Raw genomic sequence first — 19919 nt, 5'->3', positions numbered from 1 at the left:
AGGTATAGGTATAGGTATAGGTATAGATATAGGTATAGGTATAGGTATAGGTATAGATATAGGTATAGGTATAGGTATAGATATAGGTATAGGTATAGGTATAGGTATAGGTATAGGTATAGGTATAGGTATAGGTATAGGTATAGGTATAGGTATAGGTATAGGTATAGGTATAGGTATAGGTATAGGTATAGGTATAGGTATAGGTATAGGTATAGGTATAGGTATAGATATAGGTATAGGTATAGGTATAGGTATAGATATAGATATAGGTATAGGTATAGATATAGGTATAGGTATAGGTATAGGTATAGGTATAGGTATAGTATAGATATAGGTATAGGTATAGGTATAGATATAGGTATCGCTTAGTTTATTGCAACTGAGATCACAAAACAGAACTCATTGATCACTTTTTGATCCCGTGAATGAGCTGCAGTATCTAGCATTCTTTATGGTGACACATATATTATTATTATTATTATTATTATTATTATTATTATTATTATTATTATTATTATTATTGTTGGTAGTCAACCATCAAGTAAAACCTCTATTATCTGAACTCATTGTAATCAGGAGGTGTTTGTAAAATCAAATAGTTTGCACAATCGAAATTGTTTATACTCTTTTCCAAACCTCGTACAAAGATGTAGTTCAACCCCTTTATGTGTAAATATCAAACATACTGTACTGAACTGTTCTGTCATACAGTACCGGAGATGGAGGGCTGTGTTTCCAATGAAAAAGGGTAGAAGAGGACATGCACACAGCAAGACAGATGACAGGAGTAAGGAAGGCTTTACCGTGCTGTTATGATTGTTATTGCTGCTCTTACTGCAGAGCTGTGTGCAGAGGCCCTGACCCTGTGACCCTGACACTAAAATCACTGGATTACTTTTTTCCAGGGGGTCCACTTGCTCCAGGAGGAATTGAAGTAGGGGTCTCGGGCACGCACCCTCAGCCTTGTGATATCCTTGGGGATGACCAGGTTCATGGAGCGCTCTATCTGCATAGGGGAGGATGGTAGGGGCAACATGAACACCACCACGGCCATCTTACTCATGCAGTTAACCACAAGCAGTAGTTTAAGCACAGCACAAAAACAGGAGCAGGAGTGGAGACAGCCCCAGAACAGAGGGAAGGAGACACTTCCTCATACAGAGAGTGGTGAGGGGGTAGAATGGGCTGCTAGTCATGTTGTTGAAGGAGACACTTCCTCACACAGAGAGAGGTGAGGGGATAGAATGGGCTGCTAGTCATGTTGTTGAAGGAGACTCTTCTTCACACAGAGAGTGGTGAGGGGGTAGAATGGGCTGCTAGTCATGTTGTTGAAGGAGACACTTCCTCATACAAAGAGTGGTGAGGGGATAGAATGGGCTGCCTAGTCATGTTGTTGAAGGAGACACTTCCTCATACAAAGAGTGGTGAGGGGGTAGAATGGGCTGCTAGTCATGTTGTTGAAGGAGACACTTCCTCATACAGAGAGTGGTGAGGGGGTAGAATGGGCTGCTAGTCATGTTGTTGAAGGAGACACTTCCTCATACAGAGAGTGGTGAGGGGGTAGAATGGGCTGCTAGTCATGTTGTTGAAGGAGACAGTAATTCACACAGAGAGAGGTGAGTGGATGGAATTGGCTTCCTTAATAATTTCTTAATAATTTCCCATATTATTTCAGCATCCTTTCAAAATATACTGCATTGCAATATATCTTATCAGCCATTTTAGAATATTTATATGCTAAACAATCCTAATATACTTCTGAATTAATTTTCATTCGATTGGGATATGATTTTATAAATTTCTCTTCCATGTGGAGAGAGCAGGAAGAGACACTAACAAGAGAACCCAACATGTAACAAACATTGTTCTGCTTCCAAGCTGAACTCTTTCTGAAGCCGGTCTTCAATCTCATGGCAGACAGGAGAAGCAGTAGCAGCAGAGGGGGGTTGTCAGGTTCACGGAGTGCCTACCTTGCCATCATCCTTGTTCTCGTACATAACCTCGGGTTCGAGGGGGAAGTAGCTATGCGGTTTGGCCCAGGAGGAGGGGGGCTCCACTGAGACGTTCAGGCTGTCCCCAGTCCGCACACAGTCCTTTATCTCTGGCGCGTCTGGCTCAACTACACAGAGAGACAGAGATGCACTTTCTGTTATCTTGCTCCAAATACACCGAAATGCATTCTCGAGTCAGATGACCCAATTCAAACACCTTCCTGACTCTAAGAAACTACTAATTCTGCTAGCAGAGCAGAGGCAGGCAACAGAAATAGCTGCCCAATATGTGTCTGCTGGCCACAGCTTGAGGGACAGTGTATAGGGACTCTTCACCGTGACCAGTGAACACAGCTACTGCTGTTACTGTTGGAATTGTTTCGACTAGAAGTCGTCTTTCTCAGTGTCTTTTATCATAAAAACAAAAGACTTCTAATCTAAACACTTGACACTGGATGTATTGAAAAGTGTATTTGAGTATTTCTAAATTCAGAGCTATTGAGTGCTCTATAGTTACGGACAGTATTTATGCTGACCTCATTAACACATCATTCAGGGTGCTGTAGATGTTTCTATGAAATCCAAATCAATAAGAACCACACTGTTTACTCCATGAGCTCCCAGCAAATAAAACCAGGCCCTATAAAGGGTGTGTTGTTTTGCCTCTTCTGGAAGAGCACTTGAGTCTGCTTCATCCCTCCATCATCCTCTCCACCTCTTCCAGAGGAGCTCTCCTCTTGCTCAAACAGCTATATGAGCCTGAAAGAGCAGGAGAGAAGAGGTCCTCAATTCAATATGCTGTCAGTTGCGGTGGCGCTGGCTAGACACTATAATTCCACCTGGAAGAGATCCACAGACCCTCTTTCTCACCCAAGCATTTGTTTAGCAAGTCTCTGCTAGAAGCAGGAGAGCGCTGCTCTACCCATATGAGTCAGAGGAGCAGCCCTTGTGTGATCTAGTTAAACGGAGCAGCCGATGCGTACTGATTTCACGAAGGAAGAATCTCAGCTGGTGTTTCTTGTAGCGCTGGCCGCTCAGCGCCTCAGCAGTGAGGCGGATGGGTCTGTCCTCCTCTGTGAAGGGTGAGCTCAGGTCCAACAGGTGGAAGTGGAACCCGTCCTGCATCCGAGTGCCGAGATCCCAGGACGAGCCTCCTCTGGCCTCGCTGAAACACACACAGACAGCACGTGGTGCTCGGTAAGCAGAGTTCAGGAAGAGAGTCAGCCCCACAGCTACAGTGCAAACCCCATGTTCCGTTGACAAGAACACATTTAGTAAACAGTTTTCATTGAAAAACATATGGGAACAAAGCTTTGAGAATCCTACTGACTCACAGTGACATCCCTTCCCAGTGCTACGTCACATGCCTCAGGGTATAAATTCCTAGTATTCCAGTCAGCCAACATCCCCCCTGCCCCTCAACCTCTCATTTTTTGACAGAGGCTAAACACCTGTTCATTTCACAAAACTAGAACCAAACAATTAAGCTACACGTCTCGACTTCTTTTCAGCTCTCCCAATGTGTTCTCTTCTTCATTTTGTAACATTAACATGCTTTTATCTCCTTTCCAGTAATAGGAGTTCATTAAAAAATGAAAGGAACGCTTTGAAAATATGGCCCCAGGTCACAGACAGCCTTCAGAGTAAAACCAGTCCATCAGGACAGTCTGGCAGGTTCATCAGACAGCCTTCAGAGTAAAACCAGTCCGTCAGGACAGTCTGGCAGGTTCATCAGACAGCCTTCAGAGGACAGCTTTTCTTGTTTCGAAATCAACACATTAATAAATGGATTTATGTAATACCTGCTGATAAATACTTCTGAAAGGCAGTTCCAAGTGAGTATCAGCACCCCCCTAATTCTGAGCACATGGCATCTTCCCATAACCGGGCGGGACTCTTACCTGCGCTGGTGCTTCACCCTGGCCACGTCGTAGCCCGTCAGTCTCCAAGTGCAGTGAAAGGAGCAGCTGTAGGTCTTGGCTGAGCAGGAGAGGCGGACTGAGGGGGGAATGAGAGGGAGACCCTTAGAGAAGTTTCCCACTGTGTTTTTGCACAGTGTTTATTGCAGTTGTAATGTTTCCCAATTGTTACACTGTCCTGTTATCATAGTTTACCCTGGTTTGCTATGCTTATGAATACACCATACCTTGCTATTCTTTACAATGCTTACCTATGCTTTACCATACGTTCACTATGCTTTATAATACTATGGGGAACTTGTATAGGGGTGGGCATTTATAAAACTTAAACTGCTGTAGGCAGAGTGTGCAGTGTGGACACATTTTGCACCACACTGTTAAAATCATATTATGCATGTCCTGTGTGATTTTTTTAAATTTCCACTTAGATAATCATTTGCCATGTTTACTAACTATTCCAGCAAAAACTGATCTAAAAGACCTCCCTCAAGGTGGGGAAGCATGTTAGCATCGTAATATAGACTGAGGCCCACAGGTGCACTGCAGCTTGTGAAGCATTGACATGCTTCTTAAAAGACCATATAAACAAAAAAAACTAACTAAAAACTTAAAACCACAAGTTACAGGAAAACAAGAAAAATGGGTTTGCAATGACCCCTACCTGAGCTGCCTCCCTCCTACTCCTCCCGCCCTCCTCCTCCTATTCCTCCTCACATTCCTCCTCACCTTCCTCCTCCCTCTCCTCCTCCTCCTCACATTCCTCCTCCTCCCCCACCCGACCCCTCCTCCCTCCTCACCATCCTCCTCCTCCTCCTCCCTCCTCCTCCTCCTCCTCCTCCTCCTCCTCCTCCTCCTCCTCCTCCTCCTCTCCTCCTCCTCTTCCTCCTCCTCATATCCTCCTCACGTTCCTTGGGGAGCTAGGTCTCCTCCCTCTCCTCCTCCACCTCCACCCTCCACTCCTCAGGTCCCCCTCCTCCTCCACCGACCCCCCCTCACCATTCTCCTTCCCTCCTCCTCTTCCTCATCTCTTCCTCTTCCTCCTCCTCTTCCTCCTCACATCCTCCTCCTCACCTCCTCTCCTCCCTCTCCTCCTCCTCCTCACACTCCTCCTCCTCCTCCCCCTCCTCCTCCTCCTCACTCCCCGAGGAGGATACGGGTAGGTGGAGAGGGGAGGTTGGAGTGGAGGGGGAGGAGGGTCCCTCCTCCTCCTCCTCCTCCTCCTCCTCCTCCCCCTCCTCATCCTCCTCCTCACCATCCTCCTCATCCTCCTCATCCTCCTCCTGCTCCAGCACCAGGTAGGAGTGGTCCAGCAGCTGGTCGTTGCCCCAGCAGGTGTAGTTTCCTGGGCTGCCCTCGGAGTCCAGGCTGTGCAGTGTCAGGTTGTGTCCGTTCATCACGTTGTACCCGGACGCAGGCACAGGGTCATCGTCGTGTCTCCAGGTTACAGCTCCCTGAAACTGGGTGCTGCACTTCAGAGTAATCTCACCGTCCTCCTTGCCAACAATGACTGCAAACACAACGACACTGTCAGTGCAGCATGGATTCAGACAGCAATCTACACTGGGTTACATTATACATTACAACGACACTGTCAGTGCAGCATGGATTCAGACAGCAATCTACACTGGGTTACATTATACTTTACAGCGACACTGTCAGTGCAGCATGGATTCAGACAGCAATCTACACTGGGTTACATTATACTTTACAACGACACTGTCAGTGCAGCATGGATTCAGACAGCAATCTACACTGGGTTACATTATACTTTACAATGACACTGTCAGTGCAGCATGGATTCAGACAGCAATCTACACTGGGTTACATTATACTTTACAATGACACTGTCAGTGCAGCATGGATTCAGACAGCAATCTACACTGGGTTACATTATACTTTACAATGACACTGTCAGTGCAGCATGGATTCAGACAGCAATCTACACTGGGTTACATTATACTTTACAACGACACTGTCAGTGCAGCATGGATTCAGACAGCAATCTACACTGGGTTACATTATACTTTACAATGACACTGTCAGTGCAGCATGGATTCAGACAGCAATCTACACTGGGTTACATTATACTTTACAATGACACTGTCAGTGCAGCATGGATTCAGACAGCAATCTACACTGGGTTACATTATACTTTACAATGACACTGTCAGTGCAGCATGGATTCAGACAGCAATCTACACTGGGTTACATTATACTTTACAATGACACTGTCAGTGCAGCATGGATTCAGACAGCAATCTACACTGGGTTACATTATACTTTACAATGACACTGTCAGTGCAGCATGGATTCAGACAGCAATCTACACTGGGTTACATTATACTTTACAATGACACTGTCAGTGCAGCATGGATTCAGACAGCAATCTACACTGGGTTACATTATACTTTACAACGACACTGTCAGTGCAGCATGGATTCAGACAGCAATCTACACTGGGTTACATTATACTTTACAATGACACTGTCAGTGCAGCATGGATTCAGACAGCAATCTACACTGGGTTACATTATACTTTACAATGACACTGTCAGTGCAGCATGGATTCAGACAGCAATCTACACTGGGTTACATTATACTTTACAATGACACTGTCAGTGCAGCATGGATTCAGACAGCAATCTACACTGGGTTACATTATACTTTACAATGACACTGTCAGTGCAGCATGGATTCAGACAGCAATCTACACTGGGTTACATTATACTTTACAATGACACTGTCAGTGCAGCATGGATTCAGACAGCAATCTACACTGGGTTACATTATACTTTACAATGACACTGTCAGTGCAGCATGGATTCAGACAGCAATCTACACTGGGTTACATTATACTTTACAATGACACTGTCAGTGCAGCATGGATTCAGACAGCAATCTACACTGGGTTACATTATACTTTACAATGACACTGTCAGTGCAGCATGGATTCAGACAGCAATCTACACTGGGTTACATTATACTTTACAATGACACTGTCAGTGCAGCATGGATTCAGACAGCAATCTACACTGGGTTACATTATACTTTACAATGACACTGTCAGTGCAGCATGGATTCAGACAGCAATCTACACTGGGTTACATTATACTTTACAATGACACTGTCAGTGCAGCATGGATTCAGACAGCAATCTACACTGGGTTACATTATACTTTACAATGACACTGTCAGTGCAGCATGGATTCAGACAGCAATCTACACTGGGTTACATTATACTTTACAATGACACTGTCAGTGCAGCATGGATTCAGACAGCAATCTACACTGGGTTACATTATACTTTACAATGACACTGTCAGTGCAGCATGGATTCAGACAGCAATCTACACTGGGTTACATTATACTTTACAATGACACTGTCAGTGCAGCATGGATTCAGACAGCAATCTACACTGGGTTACATTATACTTTACAATGACACTGTCAGTGCAGCATGGATTCAGACAGCAATCTACACTGGGTTACATTATACTTTACAATGACACTGTCAGTGCAGCATGGATTCAGACAGCAATCTACACTGGGTTACATTATACTTTACAATGACACTGTCAGTGCAGCATGGATTCAGACAGCAATCTACACTGGGTTACATTATACTTTACAATGACACTGTCAGTGCAGCATGGATTCAGACAGCAATCTACACTGGGTTACATTATACTTTACAATGACACTGTCAGTGCAGCATGGATTCAGACAGCAATCTACACTGGGTTACATTATACTTTACAACGACACTGTCAGTGCAGCATGGATTCAGACAGCAATCTACACTGGGTTACATTATACTTTACAATGACACTGTCAGTGCAGCATGGATTCAGACAGCAATCTACACTGGGTTACATTATACTTTACAATGACACTGTCAGTGCAGCATGGATTCAGACAGCAATCTACACTGGGTTACATTATACTTTACAATGACACTGTCAGTGCAGCATGGATTCAGACAGCAATCTACACTGGGTTACATTATACTTTACAATGACACTGTCAGTGCAGCATGGATTCAGACAGCAATCTACACTGGGTTACATTATACTTTACAATGACACTGTCAGTGCAGCATGGATTCAGACAGCAATCTACACTGGGTTACATTATACTTTACAATGACACTGTCAGTGCAGCATGGATTCAGACAGCAATCTACACTGGGTTACATTATACTTTACAATGACACTGTCAGTGCAGCATGGATTCAGACAGCAATCTACACTGGGTTACATTATACTTTACAATGACACTGTCAGTGCAGCATGGATTCAGACAGCAATCTACACTGGGTTACATTATACTTTACAATGACACTGTCAGTGCAGCATGGATTCAGACAGCAATCTACACTGGGTTACATTATACTTTACAATGACACTGTCAGTGCAGCATGGATTCAGACAGCAATCTACACTGGGTTACATTATACTTTACAATGACACTGTCAGTGCAGCATGGATTCAGACAGCAATCTACACTGGGTTACATTATACTTTACAATGACACTGTCAGTGCAGCATGGATTCAGACAGCAATCTACACTGGGTTACATTATACTTTACAATGACACTGTCAGTGCAGCATGGATTCAGACAGCAATCTACACTGGGTTACATTATACTTTACAATGACACTGTCAGTGCAGCATGGATTCAGACAGCAATCTACACTGGGTTACATTATACTTTACAATGACACTGTCAGTGCAGCATGGATTCAGACAGCAATCTACACTGGGTTACATTATACTTTACAATGACACTGTCAGTGCAGCATGGATTCAGACAGCAATCTACACTGGGTTACATTATACTTTACAATGACACTGTCAGTGCAGCATGGATTCAGACAGCAATCTACACTGGGTTACATTATACTTTACAATGACACTGTCAGTGCAGCATGGATTCAGACAGCAATCTACACTGGGTTACATTATACTTTACAATGACACTGTCAGTGCAGCATGGATTCAGACAGCAATCTACACTGGGTTACATTATACTTTACAATGACACTGTCAGTGCAGCATGGATTCAGACAGCAATCTACACTGGGTTACATTATACTTTACAATGACACTGTCAGTGCAGCATGGATTCAGACAGCAATCTACACTGGGTTACATTATACTTTACAATGACACTGTCAGTGCAGCATGGATTCAGACAGCAATCTACACTGGGTTACATTATACTTTACAATGACACTGTCAGTGCAGCATGGATTCAGACAGCAATCTACACTGGGTTACATTATACTTTACAATGACACTGTCAGTGCAGCATGGATTCAGACAGCAATCTACACTGGGTTACATTATACTTTACAATGACACTGTCAGTGCAGCATGGATTCAGACAGCAATCTACACTGGGTTACATTATACTTTACAATGACACTGTCAGTGCAGCATGGATTCAGACAGCAATCTACACTGGGTTACATTATACTTTACAATGACACTGTCAGTGCAGCATGGATTCAGACAGCAATCTACACTGGGTTACATTATACTTTACAATGACACTGTCAGTGCAGCATGGATTCAGACAGCAATCTACACTGGGTTACATTATACTTTACAATGACACTGTCAGTGCAGCATGGATTCAGACAGCAATCTACACTGGGTTACATTATACTTTACAATGACACTGTCAGTGCAGCATGGATTCAGACAGCAATCTACACTGGGTTACATTATACTTTACAATGACACTGTCAGTGCAGCATGGATTCAGACAGCAATCTACACTGGGTTACATTATACTTTACAATGACACTGTCAGTGCAGCATGGATTCAGACAGCAATCTACACTGGGTTACATTATACTTTACAATGACACTGTCAGTGCAGCATGGATTCAGACAGCAATCTACACTGGGTTACATTATACTTTACAATGACACTGTCAGTGCAGCATGGATTCAGACAGCAATCTACACTGGGTTACATTATACTTTACAATGACACTGTCAGTGCAGCATGGATTCAGACAGCAATCTACACTGGGTTACATTATACTTTACAATGACACTGTCAGTGCAGCATGGATTCAGACAGCAATCTACACTGGGTTACATTATACTTTACAATGACACTGTCAGTGCAGCATGGATTCAGACAGCAATCTACACTGGGTTACATTATACTTTACAATGACACTGTCAGTGCAGCATGGATTCAGACAGCAATCTACACTGGGTTACATTATACTTTACAATGACACTGTCAGTGCAGCATGGATTCAGACAGCAATCTACACTGGGTTACATTATACTTTACAATGACACTGTCAGTGCAGCATGGATTCAGACAACAATCTACACTGGGTTACATTATACTTTACAATGACACTGTCAGTGCAGCATGGATTCAGACAGCAATCTACACTGGGTTACATTATACTTTACAATGACACTGTCAGTGCAGCATGGATTCAGACAGCAATCTACACTGGGTTACATTATACTTTACAATGACACTGTCAGTGCAGCATGGATTCAGACAGCAATCTACACTGGGTTACATTATACTTTACAATGACACTGTCAGTGCAGCATGGATTCAGACAGCAATCTACACTGGGTTACATTATACTTTACAATGACACTGTCAGTGCAGCATGGATTCAGACAGCAATCTACACTGGGTTACATTATACTTTACAATGACACTGTCAGTGCAGCATGGATTCAGACAGCAATCTACACTGGGTTACATTATACTTTACAATGACACTGTCAGTGCAGCATGGATTCAGACAGCAATCTACACTGGGTTACATTATACTTTACAATGACACTGTCAGTGCAGCATGGATTCAGACAGCAATCTACACTGGGTTACATTATACTTTACAATGACACTGTCAGTGCAGCATGGATTCAGACAGCAATCTACACTGGGTTACATTATACTTTACAATGACACTGTCAGTGCAGCATGGATTCAGACAGCAATCTACACTGGGTTACATTATACTTTACAATGACACTGTCAGTGCAGCATGGATTCAGACAGCAATCTACACTGGGTTACATTATACTTTACAATGACACTGTCAGTGCAGCATGGATTCAGACAGCAATCTACACTGGGTTACATTATACTTTACAATGACACTGTCAGTGCAGCATGGATTCAGACAGCAATCTACACTGGGTTACATTATACTTTACAATGACACTGTCAGTGCAGCATGGATTCAGACAGCAACACTGGGCAATCTACACTGGGTTACATTATACTTTACAACGACACTGTCAGTGCAGCATGGATTCAGACAGCAATCTACACTGGGTTACATTATACTTTACAATGACACTGTCAGTGCAGCATGGATTCAGACAGCAATCTACACTGGGTTACATTATACTTTACAATGACACTGTCAGTGCAGCATGGATTCAGACAGCAATCTACACTGGGTTACATTATACTTTACAATGACACTGTCAGTGCAGCATGGATTCAGACAGCAATCTACACTGGGTTACATTATACTTTACAATGACACTGTCAGTGCAGCATGGATTCAGACAGCAATCTGCACTGGGTTACATTATACTTTACAATGACACTGTCAGTGCAGCATGGATTCAGACAGCAATCTACACTGGGTTACATTATACTTTACAATGACACTGTCAGTGCAGCATGGATTCAGACAGCAATCTACACTGGGTTACATTATACTTTACAATGACACTGTCAGTGCAGCATGGATTCAGACAGCAATCTACACTGGGTTACATTATACTTTACAATGACACTGTCAGTGCAGCATGGATTCAGACAGCAATCTACACTGGGTTACATTATACTTTACAATGACACTGTCAGTGCAGCATGGATTCAGACAGCAATCTACACTGGGTTACATTATACTTTACAATGACACTGTCAGTGCAGCATGGATTCAGACAGCAATCTACACTGGGTTACATTATACTTTACAATGACACTGTCAGTGCAGCATGGATTCAGACAGCAATCTACACTGGGTTACATTATACTTTACAATGACACTGTCAGTGCAGCATGGATTCAGACAGCAATCTACACTGGGTTACATTATACTTTACAATGACACTGTCAGTGCAGCATGGATTCAGACAGCAATCTACACTGGGTTACATTATACTTTACAATGACACTGTCAGTGCAGCATGGATTCAGACAGCAATCTACACTGGGTTACATTATACTTTACAATGACACTGTCAGTGCAGCATGGATTCAGACAGCAATCTACACTGGGTTACATTATACTTTACAATGACACTGTCAGTGCAGCATGGATTCAGACAGCAATCTACACTGGGTTACATTATACTTTACAATGACACTGTCAGTGCAGCATGGATTCAGACAGCAATCTACACTGGGTTACATTATACTTTACAATGACACTGTCAGTGCAGCATGGATTCAGACAGCAATCTACACTGGGTTACATTATACTTTACAATGACACTGTCAGTGCAGCATGGATTCAGACAGCAATCTACACTGGGTTACATTATACTTTACAACGACACTGTCAGTGCAGCATGGATTCAGACAGCAATCTACACTGGATTACATTATACTTTACAACGACTCTGTCAGTGCAGCATGGATTCAGACAGCAATCTACACTGGGTTACATTATACTTTACAATGACACTGTCAGTGCAGCATGGATTCAGACAGCAATCTACACTGGGTTACATTATACTTTACAATGACACTGTCAGTGCAGCATGGATTCAGACAACAATCTACACTGGGTTACATTATACTTTACAATGACACTGTCAGTGCAGCATGGATTCAGACAGCAATCTACACTGGGTTACATTATACTTTACAATGACACTGTCAGTGCAGCATGGATTCAGACAGCAATCTACAATGGGTTACATTATTCTTTATAGAACATGAACCCTTGATTTCACTTTGCAATGTTAGTTGTATTCATTAGACTTCATCTCATTATCTTTTCTTTTAATTTTGAGGAATAATTAAAAAGTTTCTTGATATTTTCTCAATTGTTGCTAAAATGATTTGAGTTTGTTTTCATATTGAAAACTTGCACCACGATCGAGAAACACCAGATTTCTCTAAATTAGGTTCGCAGGCCACTTTCAGGCCATCAAGTTTGGTTCCACTTACATGCATGTGGAAAGGAGTCAAGTGCATGTGCCACCAGCATCGAGGTGAAGACGACGAGAGTTTGCAATGATCCACTCCACATCTGAAACAGAAGAGAAGCAAGGCAGTCAATACAAAGCAACACAACAGAATATAATGAAAGCACTTTCGTGAGATTCGGGTCAGGTGACATGAGGAGAATGAGTTAGCCTGATATTGCACAGGTGAGGAAGCCAGAGAAGCACTTGAAAGTCACACTAGCCCTGCTGCACCCCCAGTCCTGGGGTTTCGAAATCCCCTCAGAGAAGTATATTGTTTAGATGAACACAGACTCACAGGTGAGTGTTATTCATGCAGTCAGTTAAGTGAGAGCAGACTTACCAGGGGTCTGATTGTTCAAACTCCTGGCGCCTGGGAATTTCAATACGATACCTTAACATCCCCTGGACTGGGTGCGGGGCTGGTGCGAATTTTAAACCATTGGTGCAAATGGAAATTCTGGTGCTGAAGCAGCGCGTCGGAGCTGGGCTGAGACTGGGCTCGGTACTGGAAAATAACTGCAGTACTGTCTCAGCTGCAAACACACTGTTAGGCACTTGTGTTCCATTTATTAGCAGACTTCATGAAAATGGGTAAAAGGAAGAAATGCCCCCTGTGGTGGACGTTCATTAAGGGCTGTTTGTATTTTGAAGGAGTTTCAAGGTCATTTAATCCTTTATTTAGCACTTTATAATAGCGGCTTTAACTCAGGTGTGATTACATATGAACACACATATTGTTTACCTCGGAATTCGAGTCAAGCAAACAGCAGTCTATATGTCACCCTAACAGCATAATAATAATAATAATAATAATAATAATAATAATAATAATAATTAAACATGGATTGTAACATACCACAAATGTGAGTCTGTGCCCTGGATAAATGTTTGCTTCATATGAATTCATTAGGAAATGTGTTAGTTCAGAGATAGCTGAATTTGAATTACTAAAACTTATTTTAAAGTGTAATCTGTTTTGAAATTTTAAGACAACTAAAAAAGCCTCTTCCCATGTTGCATCCCGCTCCCTTGTGTTGATATTATTTGAAGTTCTGACAGTAAAACTGCAATGTGCTGGGCTGTGTAAAAATCCTTACTTTAGAAAAGTACTAAAACAAACAAAAAACACTGTGGAGGGAGTTTCCTAGTTACCAATGTTTTCAAAAATTCCCCCCAAAATATGTATGCTTGGTGTTTTCTAGTTTTTAGCTTTTTATAGTAGCAGCTCTGTGAATGTGTATTCAAGCGCTCATGTTGCTTTCACAGAAAAAGGGAAATAGCATATGTCCAGATAATAGCAACACAACATGTAGTTTCTAGTGATATTTTATGTGGAATGCTTTTGTAGATCTGTCCTCCCATATATATATATATATATATATATACACACACACACACTACATTATGATACTAATCTACTGTATTGTACAGCAGGTCTGTATAGTTTTACAGGACTGTTGGATTTTTCAATTGGTTTAAAATTTGTTTATATAGCTTTTTTTGTACTTACTGAACTTTTTTTTCAATTTTGTTTTAATGAAAGTTTTCTAGAAATTATGTTCTGCTAGAAAATAAACACAACCACTATTGTAATATATTCATATGTTATCTTTTTATCAAAGTTATCAGAAGTCAGAAATAATTTAAGCAACAACTAATTTAAGCAAAGAGAAAGTCCAATAACACTTTCTTAAAATGCTTCTTTAAAAAGCAGGCTCCTACAATAAAGAGCTGCGTGAATCTAAAATGAAAACAGCGTTGGTATAACATACTGGGATCAATTCTCAAGACTATTTACTACAAATTGTCATGAGCCCATTTTTTAAATTTAGAAACTTGTAAGTATTTTTTTGTTTGTTTGTTTGTAGCCCACAGTGTTATTTAAAGCTTCTGATATGTTGCTATATTGATAAAACTAACTGGAAAAAATAATATAAAAAGACTAAAACACACACAGACAAAATGTAAAATGATTCTGTATATATCGGGTGCCAATATATTACATACTTTATTTTGATTTTCCATAATAAAGATGCTTATAACGATACATTGCTGATACTGTTCATTCAGAGAGAGAAAGAACGCACCCCTTGTGTTATTCTCAATTCAATCCATTAAAAAATACATTTCCGATACAACACTTTTACTTCTCATTCTTTATCGTGGCAAATGAAATGTAACACCTGATAATATATAGAAGTTTTTTATAAACGTATGTGTAGTTCTGATTCACTCTAATTAATTGTTTAATGTCATATAATATTCCGTTTCTTTCTTCTAATAGGCAGTGTGACATACAGTACTAAGGATACGGCTTTATTGATGTATTTATCTAGCATCAGTCTCTTAAAAAAAGAAAAGGGTTACACATAAACAATTAATATTCCAACCTGGACCTCCTTGGTTTAATTAATAATAATTATACTGCCTATTTGCTTTTTATTTTAACAGCTTAATAACAGACAATCGCAGTGTAATTAAACTCATTATTTTTTAGAATAATACTTTATCAGACATGTCGGATCTTCCTCATTTGGAATAAGAATCAGTCATTTTAGGAACTTTTTTGTTTTAATTTTTTCAGGTATCTGTCCTTAACAACAAAATAACAATACATAAATAAATAAATACATTTAAAAGATTAATACGTGTATTGAGTTGAACGAGGAATGAATTTCAGGAGATGAGAACGCACGGCGGTTCAGGAATATGAAGTTGATGTGTTTTCATCCTGGCTGTCGCGCAAGTGCACAGCTCCAAACTACAGTCCTAAACTATACCCAGGGGGCGTAATGAATGGACAAATACAGGCAATCAAGGTACCACGCATAGTATGCCATTGTGCAGAATCGATGCCAACCCCGCGTTAGTGTCAGACACGCACTGAGGTATTCAGGATGTTCAACAGGACACCCGGCATTGACTGATACAGGCTATGTGCACATGACACTTTACCTGATAGTGTCCTCGTGTTCATATCGCGGAATATATCTGAATGTTACTGCATTATTTGGAGCTGTGTAGATACCAGCCAGCCCAGCTACTGCTTGCACTTTTAAAAGGACAAGCTACAGGACGTGCAGGTACTGTAAGCATAGGTACAGTACCATGCCGAATAATAACATTATACAGTATAGCCGCTTAACACCACTATATTAAACATGCTATAATAATATTATACAGTACAGCCGCTTAACATGACTGTATTAAACATGCTATAATAATATTATACAGTATAGCCGCTTAACACGACTGTATTAAACATGCTATAATAACATTGCACGGCTGCAATGAAATACAATAACATTATTACTTGGTCCTTGTATTTCAGAGACCCAGTGATGTTTTTTTTTTTTTTTCCTTGCAATTCATGGCAGTTGATATGTCAACTACACTCGTTTTACAGTGTTGAGATATTGAGGATGGTTTAGCTGTGGGGCAGTTTTACAGTGTTGAGATATTGAAGATGGTTTAGCTGTGCGGCAGTTTTACAGTGTTGAGATATTGAGGATGGTTTAGCTGTGCGGCAGTTTTACAGTGTTGAGATATTGAGGATGGTTTAGCTGTGCGGCAGTTTTACAGTGTTGAGATATTGAGGATGGTTTAGCTGTGCCGCAGTTTTACAGTGTTGAGATATTGAGGATAATTTAGCTCTGGTAATACTTTGAAAAGTCTTACCTTTTTTAACAGTGTGTAGTCTGGCTCAGCTCAGGAGCTTCTTGTCTTGGTCGTGATTTAACAGACAGCAGTATCTTCTGCTTATATAGGCTATTCACACCTACACTCTCCATCCAAAAAAATATCTTCCTGCAAAATTTCCCCATCGAAAATACCAAAGAATTGCATGCAGCCCTTCAATGGGACGATGACAACAGAGTTCCAAGAATGATGAATTGTGGAACAGCAGAGCCTTTAGAGGGGTTACAGTACCGCAGATTAACACTAGAGGGAGCACTGGAACACTTTGTGTATCTGCAACAAAGTGGATTGTATTTCAGAGAAGCCTTTATTATTATTATTATTATTATTATTATTATTATTATTATTATTATTATTATTATTATTTATAGTTCAGCACTGATCAGGAGTGTTAACCTTCTGCACACTCACTGTTGTTTACCTAAATGCCATATTTCTGTAAAGGTTTCTCGTTTTGTCCAATCTCTGTTCTCTGCAGACTCTTAACTTCAGTCATGCTGTATCAATCGTTTTGACACACTTTACATCACATGTATTACTCAGTTTCTGCTCTTTGGTATTGGACTGTCATCTGCACTGTTAAACAAGGTCTTAAGAGCATAGTTTTGCAGGTGCCCTGTCCCCATTTGTTGAGATAGGGGATGAAAGAATGAATAGTGGTTTCTTGAGAATGGTTCAGCAGTGTATAATGTGTTAACAAGGGAAGATTCAGAGCTTCTGTCTAAGTTAAAAAAAATGGGGATCCTTATGAGCTGCCTGCCTACCTATCTGTCTGTCTGTCTGTCTGTCTGTCTGTCTGTCTGCCTGCCTGCCTGCCTGCCTGTCTGTCTGTCTGTCTGTCTGTCTGTCTGCCTGTTTGTCTGCCTGCCTGCCTGCCTGCCTGCCTGCCTCTCTGCCTGCCTGCCTGCCTGCCTCTCTGCCTGCCTGCCTGTCTGTCTGCCTGTCTGCCTGTTTGTCTCTGTCATACTCTACATGGTGAACATGATAACTGTTTGGGTTTTGCATCGATCTTTACCAAACCTTTGCCCTATCAATCTTTACCAAACCTTTATCCTATATATCCTGAACAAACCTTTATCCTATAGATCTTTACCAAACCTTTGTCCTATCGATCTTTACCAAACCTTTGTCCTATTGATCTTTACCAAACCTTTATCCTATAGATCTTTACCAAACCTTTATCCTATAGATCTTTCAGCTTGCATTTGTCTGTAATCTGATAAACTCTCCGTTTTATAAAAATATTTGTAACCTTTCAGGTACTGTGTAAGTATGATGCTGTTATGAGACCCCTCTGTAGATGCATGCACTGGTTTAGAACTGGGATAATGCACCGGACTGACAGCCCTGGTCTCGGAGAATATATGTTCACCTTAGTTATTTGTTCCCCCTTTTTTTGTAACAAAGTAATTTTTCTTTGCATATAAGTCTATATCCATGCATTCCACTAAAACCTTCATTTTAAAACCACTTAACCTTAAACTTGTACCTCCAGTCCCCTCTGACAGGTCCAGTCACACCTACAATAATACATGAGAACAGCCTGCAGGCACTGCTCATGTTGCAATATACATGAGGAATCTACATACAAATAGGAGAAATACCAAACATGCATGTACAGCTCTGGCCAAAGTGTTGCATCACCTAGAATTTTAGGATTGAGACATAATTTAAAAAAATCTTTTACTTAACATCATGTAATCAAAGAAACTGCAAAATGATATCGCAAAAGTCTACCGGAAACCATAATGGTAGCGCAGTATTCCATGTTAGATTTCGAAATGTCACATTTTTCAAGATTTGTCAGTTTTATTTTTTTGTTAGTGTTTGGAAAACTACAAAGCGGGATGTAATTCAATATGCTAACGTAACATTATTCAGCAGGTTTCATTGAACTTTATATTCGGGATACCCAAAGAACAACAGTGAGTGAGAATATTGGGATAGCTGCCCAGTGGAATCTGTCTGCTACTCACTTCATTAGGGTTCCAAATCCTGCTATCCTGCAACAGAACAACACTCTGTTCCAGACAGACTCTGAGCAGAAGCTTAGCCAGGACTGTTAAAAGGAAAGTCCAAAGCACAGGGAGCTTAAAACCCTTTAACTAGACAGCACATTTGATTTTTCGGAAGTTACAAACCTTAGCATGCTGAGAATCAACATGTGGTAGGCTGAGCATGAAGCACTGCTCCCACCTCATCATGTCATGCTGGATGTGTGTGTGGGGTGGACTGTGTCCATCGCGGTGGCAGTATCATGCTGTCATGAGGGGTTAGCAGCTCTTTGTTGGGTCTATGGAGGGTGTGTTCAGAAACCACACTGCTGATTTCTTGTAGGATTGTGAAGATCGACAGATTTCTGTTATGAGACATTAAAGAGAAACTGCTTCAGTGGCACAATTGTAATGGCAAATTTCATCCGTGCGAGTCACAGGAGGAAGTAACAAAACTCGTCACATGGTGGTTTTGTCCAGGCGAATTGTGTGATGCATTGCCAACTGGACAAAACCTCTAGTCCAGGGAAGAGATGAACTACTCACTCGGCTGCAAAAAGAAAGGGTGGTCCCTCCAGTCCAGGGCAGGTTTGAGGTATGGAGACTGAACTGCTCTCTCCCTCACCACCTCAGAGACAGGGTGGTCCCTCCAGTTCTCTTTAGACTTTTTCATACTGTATGTCTAGAAAAAAGCTTGTTTCAGAATATATGGAATGTGTCTGACTGTGTGTGTGTCTGACTGTGTGTCTGTCTGTGTGTCTGACTGTGTGTCTGTGTATGTCTATGTGTCTGACTGTGTGTCTGACTGTGTGTCTGTCTGTCTGTCTGTGTGTCTGACTGTGTGTCTGTCTCTGTGTCTGACTGTATAGGGTTAGGGTTAGGGTTATCTGACTGCTCCTGAGAAATTGATGAACAGAGCCCTAAAACAGTGTTTTTTCCTTTTCTCTTCATGAAGCACCCCTTAACCAAATTCCCTTTTTGCAGTTCCTCTCGTCCATGACGTTCACTTTCACAAACATAAAAAACATTACGAATTAGAAGAGGCCGTTCAGCCCATGAAAGCTCCCCCAGTTCCTGTAGCTCATTGATCTCAGAATACGAT

At 41.4% G+C, this 19919-nt stretch overlaps 1 protein-coding gene across 1 annotated transcript; it reads right to left on the bottom strand.

Moving 5' to 3' along the window:
- Window positions 1–740: 740 nt before the first annotated feature.
- Window positions 741–16101, bottom strand: LOC121307915 (interleukin-12 subunit beta-like). The gene is made up of 6 exons (XM_041240237.1): window positions 16080–16101; window positions 5166–5420; window positions 3896–3992; window positions 2978–3159; window positions 1974–2122; window positions 741–1009 (listed from the first exon to the last, which is right to left on the bottom strand). The coding sequence occupies exons 1-6, from the start codon at window positions 16099–16101 to the stop codon at window positions 887–889; spliced, it is 828 nt and encodes a 275-aa protein (XP_041096171.1). The 3' UTR covers window positions 741–886.
- Window positions 16102–19919: the final 3818 nt, after the last annotated feature.

This window comes from Polyodon spathula, unplaced genomic scaffold (assembly GCF_017654505.1).
Source record: "Polyodon spathula isolate WHYD16114869_AA unplaced genomic scaffold, ASM1765450v1 scaffolds_61, whole genome shotgun sequence".
NCBI classification, from domain to species: domain Eukaryota; kingdom Metazoa; phylum Chordata; class Actinopteri; order Acipenseriformes; family Polyodontidae; genus Polyodon; species Polyodon spathula.
This window is presented reverse-complemented; position numbering and strand designations above follow the sequence as displayed.

Coding starts and splice junctions, on each gene's coding strand:
- LOC121307915 (XM_041240237.1), bottom strand. CDS start 16,101: ATGAACACGAGGACACTATCAG. Junction 5,421..16,079: donor GAACACGAGGACACTATCAG/GTAAAGTGTCAT, acceptor TTGTGTTTGCAG/TCATTGTTGGCAAGGAGGAC. Junction 2,123..2,977: donor ATTCTTCCTTCGTGAAATCA/GTACGCATCGGC, acceptor CTCTCTGTGTAG/TTGAGCCAGACGCGCCAGAG.